This window comes from Notolabrus celidotus, chromosome 22 (assembly GCF_009762535.1).
Source record: "Notolabrus celidotus isolate fNotCel1 chromosome 22, fNotCel1.pri, whole genome shotgun sequence".
Classification (NCBI taxonomy): domain Eukaryota; kingdom Metazoa; phylum Chordata; class Actinopteri; order Labriformes; family Labridae; genus Notolabrus; species Notolabrus celidotus.
In genome coordinates, this window is record NC_048293.1 from 26,898,298 (window position 1) to 26,916,448 (window position 18,151).

The following is an 18,151-nucleotide window of genomic DNA, read 5'->3' on the forward strand; positions in this document are numbered from 1 at the left end:
GAGAGTAAAAACATGTCGACTGAAACACATCAAACACGTCTGATCGTGTTTAATCTCCATCAGCTGTTTATCGGTTGATCAAGAAACAGAAACATCTTTAAGGTTTACTTTCTGGCAGTAACTAAAGCTTGAATCTTTCTCTGAGCGAGCTTCTGACTGAGACTCGACATGTTGACGTGTAGTCAGATCATGAACACGACTCAAACCTGTCGTTACTACGTGATCTGACATGCCGTGTTCTCGTCCTGTCATCACACACTCGGGGTCGCAGCGGGGCTCCGTCTCCAGCCAATCAGGCAGATTTGACTTGTTTGTGATCGGTCTTTTTCATTCGACTTGAAAGAGCCAGCAGACATGTTCATCCTCCAGACGAGCCTCATCTTTAATTCAGTGGACCGAGCTGCAGAGTGCCTTCTGTTATTTCTGTCTTATATCCTTGGAGAACCGTTTTCACAGCTTCTAATTCTCAGTCAGGAGGATCCTCGTGGATCACCGGGGGATGGAGGCAGAAGAGTGAAACCTCTGTGCTGAGTAATCTCTGATTAAATGTAGGTTACAGTGGGAGAAAGTATCCTCTCTGTGTCTGCTGTTGATGATTCTGTTAAGTTAGATGACAGCTGAACTTTCATAATAAACTCGTGAACACTTCTCCTCTCGTTGAAGCATGCTGTAGTTCACATCTGTCATCTCTGAGCATCACTGCAGCCCTCAGTGTCTCTTTCAGATTCACTGCTTTGTTTGGCTCTTCATCTTATTTTCTAAACGAGTCCAGCACCAGATTCCAGCGTAAAGCGCTCACAGTCCTGGACTGACCCTCAGGACGTAAACAAAACATTAAACACAGCGAGCCGTCGCAGGAAAGTAACCGAAGGGCGCTGGAGCGGGCTTTTAGAGTTTCATTGAAGAGCTGAAAGACAGAAAATAATGAGGATGAGGAGGAGGACACAAGACGAGTTTCAATGTCAAGCTTCAGTTGTGACAAAGTTGCATGAATTCTGATTTCACTGCCCAAACAGAGTTCTTATTGCAACAACTAAACCAGACCTAGCTGTAAGTCTAATTTAGGAACACACATGAAACTGGATTCAAGCAAAGCGTTCTCAGAGCGTCTTAAAGCTGTTTGTTTACCGCATTAGCGAACAGAAGAAGAAGAATGCTAACTGCATTAAATAGCAAAAGAAGAAGAAAACATTAGTGACAGGATCAGGGGCCGTATTCATAAAGATGCTCGAAGCATCCTAAACTGAAAGAGAGCTGCTGAGGAGACAAGCTGTTTTTCGGAGCAGCGAGGAGGACTCTGAAGAGTTCTGGGAGACCACACCCTGACTGATTGTAAACATCACAATCCTCTGAACGCACACGCTAGACAAGTCCTTAAGACTGCTAGACCACACACTAACGATTGCACCATCAACTGTATAACAAATGAACGTATTATCTGTGATGTCACCCAGCTGTTTCTGAAGCTCTGTTTTGAAGCCGATCGTTGGTGGCTGCCATATTGGAAGTGCCGAACACAACCTTACCTAGCTAGTGTGAGGTAAAGAGGTGGGCCTTTACAGTGTTCCCGCTTGTCAGTCCAGTCAGGCACGCCCTTATTTGGGCAAAACTCGTACGTTTAATATCTTAAAAAATAACAAGCTATAAAATAATCCACACCCGATAGAGAAATGAGCTACTCAGACCTGAACCGTTTTCTGAACCAGACTGTAAACATGTTTATTTCTGCTGTAAAGATCGTCTTTTATGAATGGGTGTGTATGTGGTTTCCTGTGTTTCTGCAACCAGCCTCTAGTGGATGCTTGATGAACTGCAGTTTTAAGCTCTTCCACATGGGCTTCATATTTTAAGACTGGAGGTTGCTGCTTGGATTGCATGGACATGAGATCTCATGGAAGCTGGCGTGATCAAACATGGCGTCAGAAGATAAACAAACACAGACGACGTCAGTCCTGGCGTGTGTTCTGTCATGCAGCAACAAAAACAAGGACAGTAATCTGGGTGAATAACGCCACAAGCTGCGTTTCTTTTTCAATACTCCACTCGGCTTGTTTGTGTTTATGTTCACTGCCATGCTCGTGAGCTGTGAAAGGATGGAACATCCGGTTGGTTGGACGCTTACCAGTCCGCTCCTCTCATTGGTTATCGTCAGTATTCTGTCAGAGGTAGTCCAACCTGGAATCGTAGAGGAGCCTCTGACGTGTGTGTGGCTAGCTTAAGGTAAACAGATCATGCAGATCATCAGTTGTGTCATTATGCAATGTAGAAACAGTGAGAGCTGAAATCTTACTTAGAAGACAAATTTAAAAACATGAAGACTGCAAATGAAATCGACCCATTACAGATTAGAGAAGGTCGTCATCATGTAAATCTTTCAGTTTAAACTGTTTCTGCTTCAGACATGAGAAGTTGTAATTTGATGCACCTTTTCCTGAGGATGCTTCCTTCTCTGGTCTGATTGTGGATCTAGCCGGAGTCATGATTAGTCTTGTAGATTTGCTGTTAGTGTGGAGGATAACGTTGTGATATGAAGTCTCTGCAGCGAGGTGTTCGTGTAAATCCTTGAACTCGTCCTGCTGCCTCCCTGAAGACTCTGGAAATGAGGTCACTCTCACCTGAACCTGTTCGGAAGCTTTCTCTAAATCCTCAAACACCGCAGTCAGAACAAAGCCTCGTCCTCACCCTCACTCTCTCTCTCTCCTCTCCTTCTGTCCATTTCACTGCTGCTTTTCATCATCAGGGGAATACTCTTATCTGCTTATTATGCATTCATTAGCTGTTTTAACCTCCCACTCAGCCGCTCCAGGTTTTCCCTGAGTGTTAAAGCTCCTCGCGGGGGAAACCCTTTAATTACTGAGGATTTATACCGTGTGTATTCAGGTTTCATTCCATTTTGCCCTGTTGGCTCTGGCACGGTTATCTGAATACGAAAGTATCATTTGCATTTTAATAATTCGGCTGAGTGCAACAGAAGCCGGCTTCACTCTCAGATGAGCCGTGTTGCAGCAGGATTGCAGTGCAGAGGACGTGTTTTACATGACTCCACACACGCCGCAGTGAATTTAAGAGATTGAAGAAACACTGTCTGTCTCTCTGACGATGCATCGTGACAGACAGTTCAAAAAGCAGCATGCCAAAAGTTGCCTTTGTACGTCTGTGGCATGTGGCAGTGAATGTGGCAGAACAACAGCGTGTTGACAGGAATGATGGCGGTGAAGGAGTGGCGTGTTGACACCAACAACAACTCCAGCTGCTGTGTTCGCTCTGCTGTGTGTTTACATGAGCAGCAGAGAGCGGTTTGTGTTTGTATGTCAATTAAATCCCTCAACACTTCTTCTTTTTAATCATTTATCATTTAGTACGACTTAGACGTCACTTTAAAGTCTTATTCCTTTATTTCTAAACACATTCCAAATAAGTATTAAAGCCTCTGGTAACCCAAATCAACAAAATCATTCTACTTATCAGATCTAATCAGAAATGAAACACAGAGTTCACTAGCTTTCCCTAAACAGCTCCGTCTGACACCCAGAGCCGACCTCCTCTGCGTGCACATACTACACTTCAGCCTCCTCTGCTCCGGGCGTCCCATGGTCCTGATGCCCCGGAGACTACGGAGTGATAAAACTAATAAATGATAGAAGTCCTGATTCTGAAGTATTCTGTGACTCAGCACTCAGAGACCATTTGAATTGAATAATTTTCAGATTCTGGAGTTTTTATGTCTTTAGATTCAGAGTCAGACGGCTCAAACATGCCGGCTGTGAACTCTCTCTTGACCTGTCAATCAAAGAGTTAGGCCACGCCCACACAGTCCTGAGAAACACTCTGACCTGTAGAGTTCTTTCAGAGTTATGGATGTTTATTTTCACTCACTTTATTTTTTGTTGAAGCTTGATTACACATTTAATTTTGATATTCTTTATGAATTTTAAATATTCCATTTATGTTTCCAGTGGCTTTAAATACAAGAGTTGTGGATCTGCTGCATTAGATTTCTTCATCATGCAGTTGCAAGGATGGGTGTTGCAGCTGCAACATTATCTCTAACACCATCAACTGTATAACAAATGAACGTATTATCCATGATGTCACCCATCTGTTTCTGAAGCTCTGTTTTGAAGCCAATCGTTGGTGGCTGCCATATTGGAAGTGCCGAACACAACCTTACCTAGCTAGAGTGAGGTAAAGAGGGGGGGCTTTACAGTGTTCCCGCCTGTCAGTCCAGTCAGGCACGCCCTTATTTGGGCAAAACTCGTACGTTTAATATCTTAAAAAATAACAAGTTATAAAATAATCCACACCCGATAGAGAAATGAGCTACTCAGAACTGAACTGTTTTCTGAACCAGACTGTAAACATGTTTATTTCTGCTGTAAAGATCATCTTTTATGAATGGGTGTGTATGTGGTTTCCTGTGTTTCTGCAACCAGCCTCTAGTGGATGCTTGATGAACTGCAGCTTTAAGCACTTCCACATGGGCTTCATATTTTAAGACTGGAGGTTGCTGCTTGGATTGCACGGACATGAGATCTCATGTACAGCAATACAGCAAATGCATCCCATCAATTAATATCCACTAAAAGTGCTTACTGCAGAGAGTGACAGGCGCAGATTGTTTGTGCAACATTACAGATAAATCCCTGCAGATAGAGAACTCTAGTTGTTAGTTTTTGAATGAAAAACAGGTGTCACGTCACTCCATTTGAGTCACCAAACTTCCCCTGATGAAGCTTTCATTTAACTGGACAGAACACAGAAGTTGTCACTCTCTTCCTGCCTTATTTTTGTCTTATTTTTAGGGCTGCAACTAACCACTAATCTGAACTATCCATCAGTTATTGAAAGGATGAATCGACTTCTCATATAATAAGTTGCATCATTGCTCAACATTTCATTGTCGTATCCTCCTCAGGTGACCCAGCCCCCTCGACCTGAGACTCAAAACCAGCTGCTAGGCACCTTCGACGACAAGGCCTACCTGTCCTCGAAGCTGCTACGGCCGGGGGATGATCCGTACCGAGAACACGCTTTCAACCAGCAGGAGAGCGACCGGCTGGGCAGCGAGCGAGCCATCAGAGACACCCGACACTACAGGTGAGCGGGGTTAACAGCATCAGCCCAGCCCAGGTGGTTTCCGCCTGTCTGCTTTGATCCGCACAAGGAAATCCAGGATTAATCTTTCTTTAGCTGCACGTAGATTTAGAGTTTACAGGTAGTTCAAGGGTCGAATTCAGAGCTAATATTGGGAGGTCTTACTGTCCTGACTTCTGGGTTCACTTCGGGCTGCAGCGCTGAGCCGCAGCGGATGAGCAAGAGGCTCATGTTGAAGAACATTTGGGAAAAAAACATCCTGTATAAGGGCCTGTGTCCACTGAATTCTGTTGTCTCTGCCTCCATCTTTGAGTGACGTTTAAATCTATTTTAAAATGTTCTGCATGCTTTTTTCTTTCAAATACATTTTACAAAGAACACATAAAAACAATAGATACACATTATGTTTTTAACTAAGTAGAAGTTCTTATTCTTAATTGCTCCCATGCACTAACTTAATCAACATAAAGACTATTCTTCATGCAGGAGCTCAGCCATGCCCCTCCGGCTGTCTCCGTCTGTCTGTGAGCCAGATCCAGCGTTCTGCTGCAGGGGAGAGGAGAGCAACAGTCAACAGTTTACACCTGTACTAATTAACTCTGGCACTGGTGTAATTCCCGACAGTGCAGGAGCCGCTCTGTGTGCATGTCCTCCCTGTGCGTGCGTGCATCGGTTCTCTCTAGGCACTCCGGCTTCCTCCCGCAGTCCAACAACATGCTCGACAGGTTAATTGGGGACTCTAAATTGCCCGTAGGTGTGAAAGTGTGCGCGAGTGGTTGTTTGTCTCTGCATGTTGGCCTCGTGATAGACTGGCGACCTCTCCATCCCCTGGAGACCTTGAGTGGAATAAACATCATGGATGATGGAGCGTCTCTGAATAAGTTGGACCTTGAGTTAAACATTTGTTAAGCTGAGGTTTCAGCGATGAATCAAAAACCTTTAAGCCTTAACCTTATCAATCAGACTTTATTTATAAAGCCCTTTTCATACAATGACATTGTAACACAAAGTGCTGTACATAAAAACAACTTCAAATAGAATACATTTAAAAAAGAAATATATATATATATAAAAATACAAAGTCACCAAAATAAAATAAATAAATAAGATAACACAATTAAATAAATTAAATAAAAAGTGACTAGAATTTGAACTAGATAATAAAAAAATAAGATAATAAAACACTAAATATTAAAAGAAAATAAGATCATATGTTTAAAATTAATTTATTAATTAATGAAGTAAAATAAATTAAATAAAAAATGACTAAAATTTGAACTAGATAATAAATAAATAAGATAATAAACACTAAAATATTAAACCATTAAAAGAAAATATGATTCTATGTTTAAAATAAATCAATTAATTAATTAAATTAAATAAATCAAATTAAAAGTGACTAAAATTTGAACTAAATAAATAAAGTAAGGTGAAATAAAACTGTTAAAAGCAAGACTAAAAAGGTCGGTCTTGAGTTTGCTTTTAAAAATGTTTAATTTGTTATTGTTTAGTTTGGTTCAGAACAAGCTCATGTTTGCTTCCCTGCAAAATGAAAACCCTTGCATGATCAATACTCCCTGAAAAAGACAATTTATAAGAAACAATTTCTTTCCTTTCGTGCCTTTAACGCGAGCTGTAAGCGGGCTCAGGTCAGATTGTCCTCCAGTTATCTGCGCGTCCGTCTGGCTCTTGTTTGGATTGCTCCACTTGTTGCTCTTTGTTGATGCAGTTCGTCTGAGATTGCTTTAAAATTGCTGTCATTTCTGAGGCTGTTCTACTTTAGTAAGAATCATTTTGGACTCTTTTCTGCCTGGTGCAGGAACAGCAAATCTTTGGTCTAATGTTGCTTCAGAAAAACTCATACAGGTGTTGCAGAAAATAAGAGATAGTATGCACTCTTTGTTATGTTCTTCTTTCATATTCATATTGTTATTGCACATTGCAGATCCTGCAGGTCTTTATGAATCTACATCCAGGACATTCCTGTAAATAAAGGGAGTGAGTTTATCTGAAAGACAGATTCCCTGATGTGTGATTTCTCGTCCTCACGTCTCCTAAAACAGATCTCAAAGCTCCAAACATCAGGTAGCAGTTTAAAGCACAGGGTCAGGAGTATATGCAGTTGTTGCCTCGCAACCAGATATTTCCGTGTCACTACAGCAACACTGCTGAGGCAACTCCACAGGGCGATGCTGCTTATCAAAGCTGCCCAAAAACACAGCCCGGTGTGAGAGTGTTCAGGAGCTGGATCTGTCTGAAAGGTGATTTTCTGTAATGAAAGAAAGCCAAACCAGCTCTGACAGTGTGATGAATTATTTTCCCTGCAGGTGTGCGTCTCTGAATTATGACACAGATCTCCCATCCACGAGTGTCATCATCACTTTCCACAATGAGGCTCGCTCCACGCTGCTTCGAACCATCAAAAGGTAACGAGGTCAAACACAGACAGCTCAATCAACACAGACTCTGACTTATCCTTTTCTAAACCTCTGTTCCTCTCCTCCTCAGTGTCCTGATGAGAAGTCCTCCACCCCTGATCCAGGAGATAGTCTTGATAGACGACTTCAGCTCTGACCGTGAGTCTCTGCTTTGTTTATTCTGATGAAAGGAGAAGGACGCAGATGTTTTGTTGTTTCTGGGAATATGAGGATATTTATGATCACAAATTTGACATGTTGGCTGAATATCTGAGAGCAGCTGTCAGATATCCTCAAAGAGAGGTCCAGCCTTTTATCATTACTGAACATATTCAGTAACATCTTGATGAAAATCCCACACCGCCTGGTGCCTCTAGTGTTCCCTGAACCCATCAGTGCAGAACATCAGATCTCTGTGATCTTTTACTCAACCTAACCGAACAGTCATGATACTTTACTTCTTCTCATTGTTGCTGAAGTTTCACGACTACTCGGTGAGATGACGATCCAAACACAACAAGGATAGGTTTGAAAACATCTAAAGTTTGACTAAAGGGTAAATAAAAAGCAGAGACCTCTGGTATTGGAACATGAATTTAAAGGGGAAGTGCAAAAAAACTGCAGTTCCTAAAATGTCCACTTGAGGCTGGCCCCAAAAGTCAAAGAATTCCCATTAACACTCATGTTAATATGCAGATGTTTCACAGTAGAGATTGACATGTTTACAGTCTGGTTTGAAAAACAGCTTAGGCTATGTATTTAGATCTGTTAAGGTAATACGTGTTGTAGAGTCATTTTAAATACCTGTTTTTAGCTTCAATCAATCAACCTTTATTTATATAGCGCCAAATCACAACAAACGTTATCTCAAGACGCTTAGAGAATGGTCTAGACCAGTCTATGTCAAATTATGAACAGAGACCCAACTTCAAGACAGGGTAAGACTCAGTCTGACCCCACCTTAATCCACCATGAGCATTGCACCTTGCAGTATTTAGCAAGTTACAGTGGTGAGGACAAACTTCCTTTAACAGGCAGAAACCTCCAGCAGGACCAGACTCATGTTAGACAGCCATCATGAGAGAGGTGATAGTGATGAGACGAGTAGTAGAAGCTGTTGCAGCTGGAGTCCAGAACGGCAGCTCAGAGGAACCTACGAGACAAGGGAGCTCAGGGACTCCAGAAAGGTCTATGGTTAGTAACTTTAATGGGACAGGCGGTGTTAAAGTAAGTGATGAAGGGGTTGGGGGGGGGGGGAACTAGGATCCCAGTGTGTCAGTGCGCCAGTTCCCCCGGCAGTCTAGGCCTATAGCAGCATAACTAAAGCTGGTCCAAGCCTGATCCAGCTCTAACTATAAGCTTTATCAAAAAGGAAAGTTTGAAGCCTACTCTTAAAAGTAGAGAGGGTGTCTGCCTCCTGGACTCTGACTGGTAGATGATTCCAAAGGAGAGGGGCCTGATAACTGAAGGTTCTACCTCTCATACTACTTTTAGAGACTTTAGGTACAACTAGCAAGCCTGCATGTTGGGAGCGTAGTGTTCTAGAGGGATAATAGGACACTATGAGCTCTTTAAGATACAAGGGTGCCTGGTTTTTAAGGGCTTTGTAGGTTAAAAGAAGGATTTTAAATTCTATTCTAGATTTTATGTGGAGACAGTGTAGGGAAGCCAACACTGGAGAGAGCTTGATAGAAACTTGGATTAGCAGCGTCCGCTATCTTTAAGTTCCCAAACAACTCTCCAGAAACTAGCTGGTGACCTCACCGAGACTAAGTCCATGTTTTATAAAGTCTAATGTAAAATATGGCGCTTCTCTTATGGTAGAAGTTGGTTCATGGTGCTGGTGGAGACCAAAAACAGAGCTATAAGTGGTGCATCTTCACTGAAATCTAATGCTAAGTTAATGCCATTGTTTATTGTCTGCTTCTAATATGTTAAAAAGAAGCTTTTTATCATCACACATATCAACTTATAACATCTTGACTTGAAGTGTTTGTTGACGGCTTGTTCCTGCTGCCATTCAGAAGATCATTTATTCCAGGTTAACGCTCTGAGTCATTTTTCATGCGCTACACCTTTAATTGATTTGAAATGTATTGGACTGAGATGAATAATTCCATCACACTTAGAGCCCTGCTGGCTGCTTGGAGGAAGGCTTTTCAACAGTATTTAGGCCATCATGCACAGAATTAAATTTCACATTTTTACAGAGAGATGGCTTCTTAAAAAAAACTACCTCTCGTGGGCACTGAGGGAATTTGGAATCACTGTGTTTCTAAAAAATCCTGGCTGCAGCCCTCGGTGCCAGGTGTTGAGCTCTTTTCATTCTGCCATCTGCTCTGAATATGTGTGAAGCAAATATCACACAGGAATGTTCCAGCACCACAAGAGGGCCAAATTATGGGAAGATGTAGGTGGCGGGACATGCCAAGAGACAGGAGTGGCTTTGAAGACGTGTTAGGATGGGTACTGATATCACAAAAAAAGAAGACCTCGAATCAGAGGATGTGAAGTGTCCTCGGCTGATTGGTTCTGCTGCAGAGAGATGGAAACCTTAATCCTAACCCAAGGCAGTGATCCAACATCGATCAGGGTGGGAGCTCTACTACTTTTATAAAGCTGTCCAGCTCTGTTAAATGTATATGAAACCAACAAAGTCTGACAAATATCAGTGTGTTGATCTAGTAAATGGAGATAAAGTTGTATGTAGGCTGTGTCTGGTTAAACTGACATATTACCACTCCACCAGAGACATGAGGAACCAGCACAGGCATGAGGATGTTAACCCTCCTGTTATGTTTGTTTATTAGGGACAGCAATAATGTCTGTGGGTCAACTTGACCCGGGGCATGTTTAATTATCCAGAAGTGTCAGAACTCAAAAACATCCCAATAAACATTTTTTAATCTCATTATTAAATCCATTACTAACCATTGAAATCAATATTAAATTTAGGTGAGGGTAAGGGTTGGGAATAGGGTTAGGGTTAGGACTAGGGTTAGGGTTAGGACTAGGATTAGGGTTAGGGTTAGGATTAGGGTTAGGGTTGGGATTAGGGTTAGGGTTAGGGTTAGGATTAGGGTTAGGGTTAGGGTTAGGATTAGGGTTAGGGTTAGGATTAGGGTTAGGGTTAGGGTTAGGATTAGGGTTAGGGTTAGGGTTAGGGTTAGGATTAGGGTTAGGATTAGGGTTAGGGTTAGGGTTAGGGTTAGGATTAGGGTTAGGGTTAGGGTTAGTGTTAGGGTTAGGGTTAGGGTTAGGGTTGGGATAAGGATTAGGGTTAGGGTTAGGGTTAGGATTAGGGTTAGGATTAGGGTTAGGGTTAGGATTAGGGTTAGGGTTAGGGTTAGGATTAGGGTTAGGGTTAGGGTTAGGATTAGGGTTAGGGTTAGGGTTAGTGTTAGGGTTAGGGTTAGGGTTAGGGTTGGGATAAGGATTAGGGTTAGGGTTAGGGTTAGGATTAGGGTTAGGGTTAGGATTAGGGTTAGGGTTAGGGTTAGGGTTAGGATTAGGGTTAGGATTAGGGTTAGGGTTAGGGTTAGGATTAGGGTTAGGGTTAGGGTTAGGGTTAGGGTTAGGATTACGGTTAGGGTTAGGGTTAGGATTAGGGTTAGGGTTAGGGTTAGGATTAGGGTTAGGGTTAGGGTTAGGGTTAGGGTTAGGATTAGGATTAGGGTTAGGATTAGGGTTAGGGTTAGGGTTAGGGTTAGGGTTGGGATTAGGATTAGGGTTAGGGTTAGGGTTAGGATTAGGGTTAGGGTTAGGGTTAGGACCAATTTACCCTAACCCTTACCCTTATGTTACAGAACCAGAACCAAGTCAAGCTAACGGAACCAGAACCAAACTCAAGCAAATAGAACCAGAACCAAACTCAAGCAAATAGAACCAGAACCAAACTCATGCCAACCAAACCATATCCGAACCAGAACCGAACCGAAACCGATCCAGAACCGATCCAGAACCGAACCAGAACCAAACTCATGCAAACTGAACCAGAACCAGAACCGAACTAGAACCGAACCGAACCAGAACCGAACCGAACCTATCCAGAACCGATCCAGAACCAAACCAGAACCAAACTCATGCAAACTGAACCAGAACCAGAACCGAACTAGAACCGAACCAGAACCGAACCGAACCAGAACCGAACCGAACCAGAACCAGAACCGAACCAGAATCGAACCAGAACCAAACTCATGCAAACTGAACCAGAACCGAACCAGAACCAGAACCGAACCAGAACCGAACTCAAGCGAACCGAACCAGAACCGAACCAGAACCGAACCAGAACTGAACCAGAACCGAACCAGAACTGAACCAGAACCGAACCAGAACCAAACTCATGCAAACTGAACCAGAACCGAACCAGAACCGAACTCAAGCGAACCGAACTCAAGCGAACCGAACCAGTTCGACATTGAGAAAAATCCGATGCCTCAACTTGGTCTATAGTATTGGTCTGATCTGGTTTCTCCTCTCAGTATTTGCCCGGTCTTTGAGAAGACTCTCTCAGAAGGAAATACAAAATATAAATATACTGACACACATCTGAGTTTTTCATACATTCCTCAATTGTAAATATAGAACGTGTCAGTCGCATCATCGTCTGACATTTCCAGCACTCCTTCAATGTCAACATTTTTTATTAAGTTCTAAAATACAATGAAAGACATTTGTCTGATTTCCTATGCGTATCAAATCTGCAAAGCTTGAACGCATGACTACAACATTTTGAGACAATTTTAGCTTCCCCTCAAACATAATTTGTAGTTACAAATTCTGCATAAAAGTGGAAAATCTGAGGAAATGGGACCCAGTATTCACATTACCCAGCGTTTCAGGGGATTTTGGCTGTATACATGAAAATTAGTGCCTGTGGAGAGCAGAAGAGGCAGAGCACATCAGCCATAAAGCAATCCCAGAACCCATCAGCAATCATCTCCTGATGACTTGGCGTAATCTCATGTCTTCAAACAGAAATCTGCAGCTGAATATCTGCTGTTAGATGTTCTTTCAAAGCACCAAGTCTCTTTTTGCTTCTGTGATGCTGTAAACAACGGCGACACGTGGCAAAGTAAGCATCTTCTGGGTTTATCCTCAGATGAGAATGTGGCCTTGTGGATGTGGTGAGAGGCCGTGATAAGCCACCTCTGTTACCACCCTCCTTATTTTTCTGTAAAAGGAAATAAGTAGGCTAATAAACCCTGACATTTAGAGACAAATCAGTTAATTGCTCCATAAAAATGTGGGTTTATTTTTATGAAACAGACGAGAACTGTGGAATTATAAAATAACCACATTTTCATAATGATTCCCCGTCGTCAGCTCAAAACAGGAGAATTACATGAACTCACGCTGCTCACTGTCTACCGGCCCTCCTGTAATTACCACCACATGCATCTTCAGTCTGTGGGAAGGGCACAGTGACCTACATTCAGTGTGTGCTTGACGTGCACACACACATACACACACACAGACACGGTGGTGTCAGAGCTGGCCAGACATCTGAACAGTTGTGTCTCAGCGCCAGCAGCAGTCGGAGCTCTATTAGCTCACTAATGCCGTGTTTACGCTCCCTCTGCTGCAGCCAGGATACCTGTGTGCACCTTGAACTGGCCGCACGATGAGGTTCAAACGGAAACAGTAAATAAGAACTGCGTTTCCTGTCCTAGAGCAAGACTTTTAACCTGCTGACTGTTTTAGATTTCAATTCTCAGCACCAATTGTCATGGAAAACGACTCGCCCTCCAGTTTGTGGTTTTTAGTTTTGACTGTGAATCAGTGAGTCTCACATGAGCCAGCGATGCAGCTTCTTCCAGCTCTTCTCGGTGGTCTCCACATATTGCCATTTTCCAGAGTTGTGTTTAAATGAAAGTCTCAATAATCCCTGTCAGTGAATGTGAATAAAACTGCTCTTTAATTGAAGTTAAACAGCAGGAGGGCGAAAGTGCTCCTGAGAGCCCCAAATGAATCCATGATGTGGACAGAACATGCCTTGTTTTCTAGGATACTGTCTTATTTATAAAGGCCAGAAGTGAACTTCACCAGAGGGTAAGAGAGTCTTATGTTAGAGTTCTCTGGTGGGTCACAGATAGGGCTTTGCTTTTAAAACCTAAATCATCTTGATCTGGATTCACAGAGTCTATAAAACCAAACCAAGTTACCCTGTTAAACTTTGGATGGCATACAAAGATACAGACATTTTAATCTAAGGTCATTGAGGCCGTTTGAGTTGTGCAACAGTCATTGGTGTTTTTATCTTTTTTTTCAGTTATGTTGCGTTAAATAAGGAAAGGTGCAAAGTATCTTGTTTGGAGTTGTTGATCAGTGTGGTTTGTGGTTGGTTCTGGTTGTTCTTGTTTATAAATAATATTGTGGAGGCTGGATTTATGCCAAAGCAAATATATCGTATTGTAATAAATCGGATCATATCACGATGTATCGTATCATATGGTAATGATCCGTAACGTAATGCATCATATTATAAAAAATTGTACTGTATCGTAATGTATCGCATCACATCATATGGAATCAAAATGTATTCGTATTGATTGTAGCGTATCGTATCATAATGTATCGTCATGTATCTTATCGTGTTTCATTGTATTATATCTTATTGTACTGTAATGTATTGAATCATATCGCAATGTATCGTATCGTGATGAATCTTATCGTACCGTTATGTATCGTAATATATCGTATGGTATCGTAATGCATCGTAACGTATATTTATGTATCGTAATGTATTGTAACATATCGTCTCTTAACGAATCATCATGTATCACAATGTGTCGTTATGTATCGTAATTTGTCGTTATGTATCGTAATTTGTCGTTATGTATCGTAATTTGTCGTTATGTATCGTAACATGTTTTATTGTCTCATATTGTGTCTTATGTATCTTACCGTATCATACTGTATTGTATCGTATTGTATCGTTTCTTAGCGCATCGTAGCGTATCGTAATGTATCGTATCGTAATGTATCATATCGTAATGTATCCTATCGTAATGTATCCTATCGTAATGTAGCGTATCGTAATGTATCCTATCGTAATGTATCGTATTGTAATGTAGCGTATCGTAATGTATCCTATCGTAATGTATCGTAGCGTATCGTAATGTATCGCATCGTAATGTATCGTATCGTAATGTATCCTATTGTAATGTATCCTATCGTAATGTATCCTATCGTAATGTATCGTATTGTGATGTAGCGTATCGTAATGTATCCTATCGTAATGTATCCTATCGTAATGTATCATATCGTAATGTAGCGTATCGTAATGTATCCTATCGTAATGTAGCGTATCGTAATGTATCCTATCGTAATGTATCATATCGTAATGTAGCGTATCGTAATGTATCCTATCGTAATGTATCCTATCGTAATGTATCCTATCGTAATGTATCGTATTGTAATGTAGCGTATCGTAATGTATCCTATCGTAATGTATCGTAGCGTATCGTAATGTATCGCATCGTAATGTATCGTATCGTAATGTAGCGTATCGTAATGTATCCTATCGTAATGTATCCTATTGTAATGTGTAAGGGCCAAGTTACGTTTAGGCATATTAAAGGTAAAATAAATAATTAACAATTTTGGGTTTACAGTAAATCTTCATATTTGTGATTTTATTGTATAAGTTAAGTGATAAAATATGTTTGAGTCAGCTAAAAGTAATTTCATTTAATTCATGTGGATATTTTGTAAAGTTAAAAGGCAGAATGGTACTGTTGTCAGCAGTGAGTATGTTACTGTCCCTTTAAGAGAGAGAGCGCTCTTGCGTGTGTCCGTAGGGTGAGACTGGGGCAGACAGTTGAGGATCAATCAAGGACTGAGCCACATGGTTTCTTTACCGTAGTATTACAATATTTTGTTTAGGAAAACTTGACTTTGAACATCCAGTAAGATTGGTTAACAAAACTGTGGATTAAAGGAATTTGTTTTATCAGTTTTACTTCGGAGTCCTGTGGGAGTTTTTTCCTCTTCAAGTGAACGTACACGAGTAATTCCAAGGCTTTTTTGATCTTCAACCCACCACATTCGTAAAGAAACCTGCTCTACCTGGAAGAATGGACATTTATGGATGGATTTGAAGCACAAAGGAAGGGATTTCGACTGATTCAAGTTACGGTGGTCGTGAGTAAAATGGAAATTGTAACTCTGACATACGCAACGTCACTCTACGCATTAGTGAGCTGGTTAGCAACGCTGTTTTTTGGATATTCTGTCAAGCCAATCAGTGGACAATAAGCAACAGTGTCTGAAACGCTTCAACTAAATCTAGGTTGCTCATCACAAACATGGAGCAGGAAAAGGACGAAACAGCTACAGTTGTAGACACTAGGACAGTGAAAGTCACAGCTAAAGCTATGGAGGAAAAGGTGAGGCATACTATTAGCGCACGGAAGGCCAAGCTAGCTAAGCTAACGGGAAAAATGAACCAGATAAGCAAATTAATGGACAGTGAAGATGATAATGTAACAGTAATTTCGACCAAGCTTATTGTGGATTTCAACGAGCTGTTTGGAGAGTTCTGTGAATGGAACACCAAGGTAAAGGGACTGTTACAACAAATTTCTGAAGAAGAAATGAACAGAGACCAAGCTAACTGGTTTGAACCTAAGGCTGATGTTTTCAGGAAATTTGCAGAGAGTGTGAAGGCTTGGATAAATGAGGCTAATCTACGTCTTGTGGAAGCAGCTAAATGCAATGAAGAGGTGCAGCCATCAGACAGTGTTTCCAATGCATCTAAAGTATCTTCAAAGCGTAGTTCAAAGGCACCTTCGGCACATTCCTCTCGTGCATCATCTACTGCATCATCTACTCGTCTTAAGGCAGAATTGGAGCGTGCTACGTTGTTAGTCCAAGCATCTGCATTAAAACAGAAACAAATGTTGGAGGAAAAAGAAGCTAAACTCAAAAGAGAAAAAGAGGAACTTGAGATACAAACTGCTTTAGCAGCAAATGATGCTAAGATTAAGATTCTGACTGAGTTTGAAGGACTCTCAAGCAGAGCATCAAGTCATGATGGAATGAACTCCTATTTAGCTTCAAACAAAGCTTGTGATCCGCTAGCTCCAAGTCAAAGAAGTGTCTTACTCACCACAGACAGACAAGCAGCACGAAACAATGATGTTCCACAAAATGTCCAAAGTTCACCCACTTTGACCACTCATCAGCAGCCAGAGGCTCTATTAAATGTTGCTGAAGTGCTATCCAAGCAGCAGAGATTGGCAACCCTGCCTCCTCAGACCATTCCTGTATTCAAAGGAGACCCCCTAGAATATAAACTGTTCATAAGAGCCTTTGAACATGGAGTAGAGGACAAGACAGAGAGCAGTAAGGACAGATTGTACTATATGGAGCAGTACACCAGTGGACAGCCGAGGGAGCTGATAAGGAGCTGTCTTCATATGGATCCCGAACGTGGATATTATGAAGCCAAAAGACTTCTGAAAGAACATTTTGGGAATACCTACAAGATTTCAGTGGCTTACATAGACAGGGCTTTGAACTGGCCAACCATCAAGTCTGATGATGGAGAGGCTCTCCACTCATTTGGCCTCTATCTCACTGGATGTCGTAATGCTATGACTGATGTTGAGTACATGGAGGAGCTAGACAGTACAGCCAATTTGCGTGCTATCATCACCAAACTCCCGTACAAATTGAGAGAAAGGTGGAGGAGCCAAGTCTGTGGAATACAGGACAGGGAAATTCGCAGAGCTAAGTTTAATGACCTTGTGGATTTTGTGAACAAGCAGGCCAAGGAAGCCTTGCACCCACTGTTTGGTGACATAAAGGACTCTACCTCAAAGAGCCAACTTAGAGCTCAAGTGGATGAAAGGTTGCACAAGAGAAGTGGTAGCAAGAGAGGCTTCACCACAGCAGCAATTATCACCAGTAACAAGGAAGAGACTGTAAAGCCTAAGCCAGAAGATAAAGTCAGTGGCAACCAAAGGTGTGCATTTTCAAAACCATGTCTCTTCTGCAATGGTGTTGAACACGCTATGGAACAGTGCAAGAGGATGAAGAAGTCTCTTCATAGGGAGAAGATTGACTTCTTAAGAGCTAAAGGTTTGTGTTTCAGTTGCCTACAAAAGGGTCACATGAGTAGCTCATGTAAGCAGAAATTGAGCTGCCAAGTGTGCACACAGTCACACCCTACGGTGTTGCACATGAAGGGGAAACCCAGTTCTTCAAACAAGGAGGTAAGGCACGAAGTGGAACCAGGTGAAAATGAAGAAAAACTGTCATCCATTGTGAGTGGGTTTGTGGGAATGGATGCAACCATTGGTGATACTGAGAACGTAGAGAGCATCTTAGCAATAGTTCCAGTTCAAGTCAAGACCAAGAAGGGCCAAAGGGTGACACAAACTTATGCTTTTCTTGACCCTGGGAGTACTGCTTGCTTCTGCACTGAGGAGCTAATGAAAGAACTTAGTCTCACAGGCAGAAAAACGCACATTCTACTGAAGACCATGGGAGAGAAAAGGGTTGTCAGCAGTCACATTGTGTCTGGCCTCGAAGTAAGCAGATTGGACTGCAACGACTTTCTGGGGCTTCCAGATTCGTACAGTCAGAAAACCATTCCTGCATCTACAGACAACATTCCTTTACAAGAGGACGTT

The 18,151-nt window shown here is 41.9% G+C and overlaps 1 protein-coding gene across 1 annotated transcript in view; it reads left to right on the top strand.

Moving 5' to 3' along the window:
- galnt16 (UDP-N-acetyl-alpha-D-galactosamine:polypeptide N-acetylgalactosaminyltransferase 16) overlaps positions 1 to 18,151 on the top strand; it is a 69,821-nt gene that overhangs the window by 9,190 nt on the left and 42,480 nt on the right. Inside the window, exons 2-4 of the mRNA XM_034674342.1 lie at positions 4,916 to 5,097; positions 7,422 to 7,520; positions 7,603 to 7,670. Of these exons, the coding sequence (XP_034530233.1) occupies positions 4,916 to 5,097; positions 7,422 to 7,520; positions 7,603 to 7,670 (349 nt within the window). The remainder of the gene's footprint in view (positions 1 to 4,915; positions 5,098 to 7,421; positions 7,521 to 7,602; positions 7,671 to 18,151) is intronic.